The sequence below is a fragment of the Physeter macrocephalus genome, chromosome 6, assembly GCF_002837175.3.
Source record: "Physeter macrocephalus isolate SW-GA chromosome 6, ASM283717v5, whole genome shotgun sequence".
NCBI classification, from domain to species: domain Eukaryota; kingdom Metazoa; phylum Chordata; class Mammalia; order Artiodactyla; family Physeteridae; genus Physeter; species Physeter macrocephalus.
This window is the reverse complement of record NC_041219.1, coordinates 70768409-70779165: the sequence shown is the minus strand read 5'-3', so window position 1 is coordinate 70779165 and position 10757 is coordinate 70768409. Positions and strand designations below refer to the sequence as shown.

At 36.9% G+C, this 10757-nt stretch overlaps 1 protein-coding gene across 1 annotated transcript; it reads right to left on the bottom strand.

Moving 5' to 3' along the window:
- Positions 1-436: 436 nt before the first annotated feature.
- Positions 437-760, bottom strand: LOC112066363 (SH3 domain-binding glutamic acid-rich-like protein 2). The gene is given in 1 exon segment (XM_024129336.1): positions 437-760. A coding segment is annotated over 1 exon segment (324 nt).
- Between the last annotated feature and the right edge of the window lie 9997 nt (positions 761-10757).

The following is a 10757-nucleotide window of genomic DNA, read 5'->3' as shown; positions in this document are numbered from 1 at the left end:
TCAAAATATTCTAATAGCCTGGCAGACTAATTTCAAGGATACCACCTTGGCAGCCTGAAGAGAAGCCCGTCTGAGCAATCCTGGCATCAACTACAACCCAGGACAGATCCAGTACTTTCTCTCTGATGGTGCCACCCGCTTATCACTGTTATTCAGGAAGCACACCTGTAACAGGTGACAGTGCCTCCTCCGGGTGAGTGAGGCAACTGCAGGCAATTCTGAAAACAAGAAAAAACCCCACCATGGTCCTGATTTGATTTAAAGCACTCATGCAATCCCATTAGACCCATGTCTTCCCCAAACACCTTTTCCATGGCAAGCAAAGTTACCGATAATGCATGTGGCCTCTGTCACAGGGATGCATTAGGTAAGAAGGTGTGTGCTGAGTACCAGAGGCGCTCCAAAATGCATCTCCGTCCTCTTCCACTTGTCTTTGCTAAGGTTCTTCCTTTGATGCCAACTGTGATTTCAGGCCTAAGAATGAAAAGACTGTGTTGCTTTCCTTGGATTCAAAGAAACTGTCCTAATCTGCACAGTATCGGTCACCGTTAAGTATCTGAGGTGGCAGAGGGTTGCCCTGAGCGGGCTTCTTCTCCGGGGGGATGTTCTTGTACATCCACTGCCTCTGCTCTTCTGACATCATGATGTCCACCTCCTCAGACCCTATCTTGCTGGCTTCCAGAAATCTAACCACATCCTGCTGCTTCTTCTTTATCGCCACGAAGCCCGAGGAGGAGGCAATGAACACGCGGACGACCATCCTCTCTCCAGGCACAGCGCTCCGGTCTGGGAGGATCGCAGAGATCCGGATCCCTCCCGCCTGGTCTGCAGATCAATTTTCTCAGTCTTAAACAAAGTTTAGAGTGGAAAAGGGAACATAAAATAATGTAAACAAAGGATACCAAGAGGCATAAAGTCTCATCTTTTCACCACCCATTGTTACTAATCTTAAAATTTATCAAAAGTCACTTTGTAAGTAGTAGTAGAGTATATCATAACCTATATTGCTTAATATTTCCCCCAGTCAAATACAGTTTTCTTAAATGGCAAAAAAATACTAGGTTAATTTTTAATAACTTAGCATAATATATACTTGTTGAGAACATAGTATATACAAGGGGTTGTAGATAAACAGTGTTGACTAAAACTGCTCTCAATATGATTATCATCTTATAAGAGGTCCCAGATAACTACAGGCAAAGCAAAAATGAAAGAAGTCACATAAGAGAGGTAAGGAGTTTTAATGAGGGAAAAGCCACTTTAGGTTGGAGGGATCAGGACCCTACATAGTACAGGGCACAGTATTGGCTGAGTAGATGGCGAACCCCTGGTAGAGGAAACAGAATGAGCAAACCTAGAAAAAAGTCAGGAATCAAGAATTATTTGTTCATTCAACAAGGTGAGACATGGAAGTGGCTTGGATTAAAATGGCAGAGGTGAGGCTCTGACTCAGGAAAGACTGATTGTGGAGGCTGAGGAATTGGCTGATTATTAGGATGTGAGGCGTGAGAAATGAGGAAAAGTTAAGTTTGATTGCAATTACAATTTAGTGCAGATGAAACCCAAAGAACAAATGTTATGATGGAAAGAAAAGACCAGAAGTATGATTTGTATCAGCTCTGTAGGTCCCTGAATACCTTGACTATCCTCTTTTAGCGTCAACTAAAAAAGATATTCACAGTTCAGTTTACTGGGAAGGACTCTGTAGAGATGACCTTACTGACAACCAGACCCCTGGACACAAACAATGTCAGGAATAAATTATTCTCTGCATCCTCTCTTTGTTTGACTCTTTATGGGCTTTATTCTCTAGAACAGCTTATCCATATGGCAGGAAGTTTCAAGCTCACAGCCTTGCAATACTGAGATCCAAGGGGAAAGAAGAACACTTCCTCAGCTCTTATTTGAAAAATTCAGGGAAGGACACTGAGTGGTCACATGGCTATACCTGAACCATTTACTGTAAACTGTTGTGAATCATATATTCATCCATCTGGGCAATGAGCAGCCCACATTCCTCTACAGAAGCACCCACCTAGTATGAGTGGGCATTTTCCAGAATAATGGAACAGGGGGAGAGGCAGGCGAAATATTAACTCTTAAAGTTAAGTGAGACTTAAGCCTGAAATACTTTATATATATGCAAATAATATATGATACATAAGTGCATTATATATGTTATACAGTACATTATATACATGGTATATATAATTTATACATAATGTATATAAGCCTGTTATTGTTTTTACTCCTTCCATCTAAAGATAATCCCTCTAGCAGATCACAATTTTGCTCATTCACTTGAGGAAATTGCTCTATCAATTCTCTCCATCATCAATTTTCTCCTCTCTATGGGATCTTTCTCATCAGCATTATTCTCCCATCTTAAAAATAAAAGTTTCCCTTGACCCCGTATTCCTCATCAGCCATTCCCCTTTTCCTCTGTTCCCCTTTAAGACAAAATCTCTTGAAACAATTATCTTTACTCTGACTTCAAATTCTCTGGTTTTATTCTCTCTTAAGCCCATTCCACTCAGGTTTCTCTCCTTCACCAATGTAACACTTAACAATTTCACCAATGACCTTCATATTGACACATTCATTGACCAATTCTTAGACCTTATCTTATTTGACCTCTCAGTAATATTTACTGCATCATTCTCTCTTTCTTGCTACTTTTGCCTTGTTTTTCATGGCTTATTGAATCTTCTTCTTAGAGTCTTCTGTCAGTTTCCTTTGATAGCTCTTGCTTATTGTCAATTACTTTTAGGGAGCCCAGTGGCTCCAACCTTGGTCCTCTTTTTCTTCTCTGCTTAAACTTACTCCCTTGATCATCTCATCAAGTCTCATGGCATTAAACTTCACTGCTGACACTAAAATTTATATCTTTAGCTATTGTCTCTTCCCTGAATTCTAGACCCATGTGTCACACTGCCTACTCAACACCTCTATGTAGATGTCCAAAATAACTTAAATTAACATGTACTTACTTAAACTACTTAATCTTGCATCCCAAACCTACTTACCCCCTGTTATGGGCTCAGTTGTGTCCCAAACCCTCCGACTCCCAACCCCAATTCAGACGTGGAAGTCTTAACCTGAATGTGATTGTTCACATTCTGAATGTGATACTTCTGAATGTGATTGTATTTGAAGATAGGGCTTTTAAAAAGGTAATTAAGGTAAAATGAGGTCCTATGGGTTGGCCCTAATCCAATCTGACTGTTGTCCTTGTAAGAAGAGGAGATTAGGATACACAGAGAGACACCAGACATGTGTGCAAAGAAGGACCATGTGAACACACAAAGAGAATAGAGCAAGCCTAAGAGAGATGCCTCAGAAGAAACCAAATCTGCTGACACCTAGATCTCAGACTCCCAGCCACCAGAACTGAGAATATAAATTTCTATTGTTCAAATTCACAGTCTTTCCTAAGTCAGTTCATCATAACTGTATTCTTTTTTTTTTAATGGCTACTATATTGGACAGCACAGGTCTAAAGTATGACCATGGGAATAAGTGGTAGGATAGAGAGACCAGGGTTGTTGGAAGGATCACCTATGTGAATACTAGAATCACCAAGAATGTTTTTCAGTCACCAAAAAGAACATGTTAGACCTATACATAATCAGTCGGAAAGATCTCCGAGACACATATTGAGGGGAAAATTAATTTCTCGTATAATATGTATGGATAATACAATTTATTTTAAAAAATGTAAGTTACAAAAGAATACTACAAGGAAAAAGATGTGCTAACTTGATAATGATAACTCTATTCTTTTTGCCCATGCCAAACACTTTGGAGTTTTCCTAAACTCTTTTTTTTCCCTCTCATATTTTATGTTCTGTCCATCCAGAAATCCTGTTGTCTCTAAATTCAGAGCAGAATCTGACTACTTCTCACTAGCTCTTGTACTACTATCTTGGTTCAGATCACAATCATCTCTTGCCTTGATTATTGCAGTGGCCTTTTAACTGGTTATCTCACTTATATCCTTGTTCCCTTGCAGTCTATTCTTCACACCTCAGGGGACTGATACTTTAAAAAGGAAGTAAAAAAAAAATGTCAGCTTGGAATTGGGGCAGGAGGAATTGGATGAAGGCAGTCAAAAGGTGAAAACTTCCAATTAAAAGGTAAATAAGTACTAGGGATATAATGTACAACATGATAAAAATAACTAACACTGCTGTGTGGTATATGTGAAAGCTGTTAAGAGAGCAAATCCTAAGGGGTCTCATCACAAAGAAAAATATTTTTTATTTCTTTAACGTTGTACCTATATGAGATGATGGATGTTCACTAAATCTATTGTAGTAATCGTTCCATGAGGTAAGTCAAATCGTTATATACCTTAAACTTATACAGTGTTGTATGTCAATTATATATCAATAAGACTAGAAGAAAAAATAGTCAATTCTCTGCTCATAGTTTTGTATTAACTCCCCATTTCCACTCAGAGCAAAAGTCAAAACCTTTACACTTGCCGTCAAGGCCCTAGAATATCTCTAACCCCCACCCTTTAAAATTCGGACCTCATTTTCTGCTACTTTCTCTTTTATTCACTCTGCTCCAACAATGTTGGCATCTTTGCTAATCCATGAACACTCTAGGCATGCTCCACCCTTAGGGCTTTGCACTAGCTGTTGTACCTGCTAAAATGCTCTTCTTTCAACATATCTTATCCTCCCTCATTTTCTTTAAGTCTTTGCTCAAATGCCACCTCAGTGAGACCTCCCACCCTACATTATGCCGAATGAACCTTCCTTCTACCACCTGTACTACCAACACAACTTATGTTGCTATTCGTTTTCTTCTTACATACTATATAGTTTTTTTACTTACTTATAGTATTTTAAAATTTATTTTTGTATTCCTCTTCTAGAACACAAGCTCCACCAAAGCCACGATTTTTCATGTTTTGTTTGCCAGTTGCCTTGAATGACATCTGCCACATAGTAGGCGATTGACAAATCTTTGTAGAGTAAATAAATGAACTGAATATAAGATATAAACAGATGTTAAAAAACAACACCCGACTTGTGAAATAAAACATTATTAATACTTTGAAGCCCTCCATGCACTCCTTACACTCACTTTCTTCTCCACTTCCAGAGTTTGAACACAAGCAGAGTTTTGTATTTATCATTTCTTTGAACATCTTCATAGTATACTACTTACGTAGACATGCCTAGATAAGATGCATCCTTTACTTTACATGTATTTTAAATTGAAAACATGTATCTTACTTTTTTGCTCAACATTGTTTGTGAGTTTCATCTGTGTTGATATTGGGATAGAGTATTCATTTCTAATGCTGTATTTTTCTATTAAATGAGTTCATCACAATTTTTAAAGTCTTAGATATTTGACTTATTTTTATGTTTGTACATGTCTCTTGGCACATGTATGCAATACAAGCATTTCTTGAGACTATATTGTAAGAAGTGGGATTGGCTGGCCCAAGATTTCCCTGTGAGCCACAAGATAGATTTTTAAAAATTCTACCCTTTCTTTAAGGGAATACTATTAAGAGATCTGGCTTTTTCTGGGATCATAGTTTAGTTTTCCTGCCTTATATGGGCTAAAGGTCATAGCAGTTTATTTCCTGATATTGACAAATAACTCAACTCCTGCTTCCCATCCTGTTTCCTGATCAGATTTCAGTTTTCTCTTCATTTTGGTTTAACTTATTTTCTTTTAAGCCTAGAAATGCTTTATCAGTGTTGTTTATTGACTCTTATCCAGAATTTCTACATGTTTTAAATAGAGTTTTTTCAGAATACCTTGTCTGCCATATTGCAAGAAGCGGCAGGAAGCTTAAACTTTCATACTTAATTTAAAAACTGTCACATATTGGTGGTTTGGGTGCTGTTATTTAGGATAGAATAAATGTTATATAATAACAACTGTGTTTGGTAATATTAATATGGCAATAGCAGCTGGCATAAAGGAGCTATTGATAATGAAATGTGACTTTTTTATATATCTAGTACTATATTAAAAATTATCAGATCATCAGGGACAAAGATGGACGTTTTAATAAATGCTGTTGTGACAAATGGACAGCCATTTGTATAAAGATAAAATTGGATTTATGCCTCACACCATACACAAAAATAAACTCCGAAAGCATAGAAGGTCTAAATATAAAAAAAAAAAAAATACGTGTAGAAAAAGTAGGTGAATTTCTTTAGAACCTGATGAGAAAGAAAAAGCTTTCTAACTATGACTCAAAATCCAGTTCAATATTGCTAAATTTAAATATCTAAAAAGAATTTTGGGCATGGCAAAAATCATCAGAGGCAAATTCAAATGACAAACTGGGAGAAAACATTTGCAACGTATGTCACACATTGAAGGCTAATATTCCTAATATATAAAGAACTTTTTACAAATTGAGAAAACAGGAAACTAACAAAAAATGATATAAAAAGAGCCTGTAAACATATGGAAATATTTCCAACTTTACTCACAATAAAAGAAATTCAAATTAAAACCACTAAGATGCCAGTTTTACCTATCGCTTTGGCAAAACTTCGAATGTTGAGCACATACTATTGTGTTGAGATTGTGGAGAAACAGACACTCTAGTATATTACTGGTGGAAATTCCTACAGAATGGAATTTGGTAATATCTAATATCTAATAGAACTACATTTGCACTTATGTTTGTCCATCAAACTCTAGGTATTCACCTAGGTATTAATACATCTCCGTTAATATGAAAAAAATGTGCAAGTTATTCATTGCATCATTGTAGCAACATTGTCTTATATTTAATTGTAAAATTTCAGAAACAGTTCTGTGTATGAAAAACTAACTTCCCCTGTGTTTCTTTTTTACTCTCACAGTACTACTACCATCCTCACAACACTTCTGACACCACATGTGGGTTTTTCTTCCCCAACACCAAGAAATTCCGGGACACCAGCTGGATGTCCTATAATTTAACTCAATTCTGACACTGTCTAGTCAGCTCCCATAGGTTAAATTCTCAGTCCACAAGACTCTCCCCTCCAGCTTCAGATGCCAATCACTTGTCCAGGTTGTTACCTGTGCTTCTGACTGATGAGCTGTAAATCGGGAGTCCCCATGATCCCCTTGGGAGGTTCCATTACTTTGCCAAGGGCCAAATCTGGGTTGGTTTGAGTAGCAAAATGAATAAAGTCAGTACTAGATTATTGCACACTGAATTTTTAAAAAATCTAATAAAGGTAGGAAGGAGGGAGAAAGAAGACTGGAAAAGATTTTATGAAAGAAAGTCAACTAATACTTGTTGAAGGAACAATAGATGTGAGAAGTCACTATTTAAAACCATAGAATAATGGTTTTTCAAGATCCATACTCTTCACAAATATTCTGTATACTTACCTCACTCACAAGAATCCATAATCTCTCATTACACAGATGCAGGACGTAGATGACAGCCTCCAGACTTCAGACCATCCACTTTGTCTAGCCTTCATACTTATTCTTGGTGTACAAGAACACGTCGTGTCTTTCATAAATATTTGATCTCTGCTTCCATCTGTCCATAGTACCTTCTAGTAAGTAATAGTATCTGCTTTAGCACAGAGTTCTATGTTTTGGTCTTTTTAAAAACACTATGATAAGGAGGCAGTGTAACGTACAGGCTCTTGGTCAGACAGCCTGGAGGAAAGTCCCCATTATATACTTATTGTCCATCTGACACAGTCTCAGTCCTTAAGTGCATGTGTTTAGATTTGAGGAGATAAGGGAAGACGGCAGGCTTAACGAGGGTCAAGTTCAGGGTACAGCACTCTCATCAATCAAACCACCGTCATCTCTGAATATGTCTACTTACTGTAGCAGCCTGCAAGTCATCACAGCAATTCTAGAAGCTCTCCTTCCCCTCCTATAAGGCTTAGGTCTTCCATAACCAAATGCCTTCTTTGTATTATTGCTCCCTTTCTCTCCTTTCTTCACCAAGCTCTTATAAAAACCTATTTTAAAAAGTCCATTTGTACTTCTGCACCCTATTTCTTCCCACCAGATCTCTCATACTCTGCTATGAACAACCCATCAAATACTGAAATAATGGGTGATTTAACTAGTATCTTATAATGCAGGACCCATTAACGCAATACAAAATAATATTATGAGATTTTATTAGCTCATATTAGTAAACACAGATTGCATTAAAAGCTGTTCCTGTTTTATTTTTGAAACGCTTGGATATGATAGACTAATATAAAATACCCAAATTATGCTGTTCTGAAACTGTAAAGTTGAGGTTACCACTGAGCAGGTTATGTTAAATCTTTTCCTTTTTCTTTATTCTTATGAAGGATAAGGAGATGCTGGCTACAGGATTTCTCTTTGTTCACCTTTTCTGCTGCAGAGGAAGCAGTTTAAGAGCACTTCCCAGGAAACGGTTTCTGACCTCCTGTCCCTTGCTTTCCACCAAATACTAGTAACAACATCAAATGCCACTTCTTAGCATTAAAAATGAGATATTATCTAACATTAGAGTCTACATAGCACAAGGTAAAGGGGCTTTTTGGCAGATAGCCAGGTAATTAGCTCAATGCAGACCAAACAAGACCATTCGAAGCCTCATTGGTGAGTCCTGGCTATGCTTCTAAAGTCTCTCTCTCATCCTTGCTATAGGAAAACCTGTCAAAGGATGAATTTAATATTTTTACTTTAAGTATTCCTCATCTGAATTTTTACCACCCCTACAACTATGCCAGCTCTTTCAGTTAACAAAGACATTATCACACCAAGGTGAAAAAAAATCTCACTCAAAGTAATAATGCCATATCTATGTTTTCCCAGGCTAATAATTTTGGGGATGAGAGTAGAGTGACACCAAATGACCATTTCTGAAATCTAATAGTCAATATACTTCTATTAAGCAAGGAAAATAATCTTGTGTTGGTAATAGAATCAAAGTTGGTAAATCTAACTGAAATATTACAATTTTTACTTTGTGAGTAATGGCTTTTTAATGTCTGTAAACAGAACATGGGATGTTTCAAAGGTTTGTTTGCTTAAACTATCATGCATATCTCAGTGATACTCATAGATTATGGATCATAGAAAAACATTTGAAACAATGGTTGGCTACTTCTTGAGCATAACCAGAATTATTTTTATCAGAAGCATTAATTAATCAATAAAGTCGAAAGGAATCATCTACTGATAATATACAAGCCATACACAAAATTCTCTGGTGGGCATCTCCTCCATTCTAACATCTAGGTAGCATGTCCTTTTGCAAAACCCTCAGAACTACTGCCTTGCCTCCCTCTTTAGCAATAAATTTCTCAGTAAAATTCTTAGAGTTAATGCCTCTATTTACTCACCATCTAATTCCTTCTCAGTCCAGTGACATTTCAATTTTATTTACTGTTCTTCTTAAGTTTACTTATGACCACCTAATTATAGGTAAATACTTTTGGGGTTCTGATGGGGGCAAGAAGAGGAGGATGACAATATTTCCCTGGTCAATGGTTTATCCTTGCCAGACTTCCTAGATACTACGTCCTGAGAATTCCCATCTAGCCTCTTTCACGAACTCTTAACCAGGTGGAGGAAATGCTAATTAGGTGCATCCAACTAGGTGAGAGAAATGGAGAAGGAATAGCAAACAGACGGGAGCTATCAGAGATGCATTCCCAGCATAGAGACTCTCAGGGGAACAAGAAAAGGTTTTATATAGTTTTCAGTAATCACAATTACCAAGGAAGAAATCATAACTGGCTACATTGCTGATTTCGAAGTTAAAGTTCTATTATTTCCCAATAGATTGTTTTCCTCAAAAAAAAAAAAAAAACCCCAGAAAACAAAAAACTGGAGGCATAACCTCCTGCTCGTATGATTATGTCATTTAATATTTAAAGGCAACACTTTTCCTTGGCCTTCATCTTCATTAGCCACCCTTCATCTTTAAACATTGCTGGCTAACTCCTTTTCCCTTTGAATTACTTTCTTCTCTCTTTTGCTTTGCTTTTTCTGGTATAGCAAACTTGTTTCTGTTCTTTCCCCTTTTTGTGTATCTTCCTCTTTCCCAGATTGTGATTTTTCAGTTTCTTCTGACTCTTTCAGTGGAAAAATATAACTTTCAGTCTGAGTACAAAAAGAAAACCAATCCTTATCAGCTTTTTGAAACTTCTCATATCATGTGATCAAATATCCCTCCGACTAGAGCTGGCATACCTTTTGTGTCTATATTGTTTAAACTAAACAGAGTAAAGGCTATCCAAGATGGGGGACAAGGCTGTTAAACGATTCAGTCTGCAAACCCCTTTATATTCAAATAGAACAAATTGTATCATATTTCTACAATATGCATGAGGCTATATGAGCATAGCCCCAACTTTTCCTAAAATAGGAGTAAGCAGTGGAAAGTAGGAGACCATCTGTACATTTTTAAAGAGCATAAAGAGGCGTGTAAATAATCATTGATATACACACCATTGATTTAAATATGTGAAATGAAAGTCCTGATTTTTTAAGAATAACATCCTTGGTGGCAATCATTAGGCATCTTTTGGTGTGATAATAGGTAGATAGATAATAGATAGACTATTGGTCTTGCTAGAGCATGGGTTTGATCCAATGTGTTTCTTGTGTTCTTATGAACTTAAATTTTCCATTTAAAGTAAATTGTAACTCTTTTTCTCTGAAGTTCTTTCTGTGCATGAATGTAAACAGCTTTTGGTAGGAAAAAGCTTTTTGCAGGAAAGAATTCTTTGCAGGAGACACTTCTTTGTCTTGTCTCTATTTTT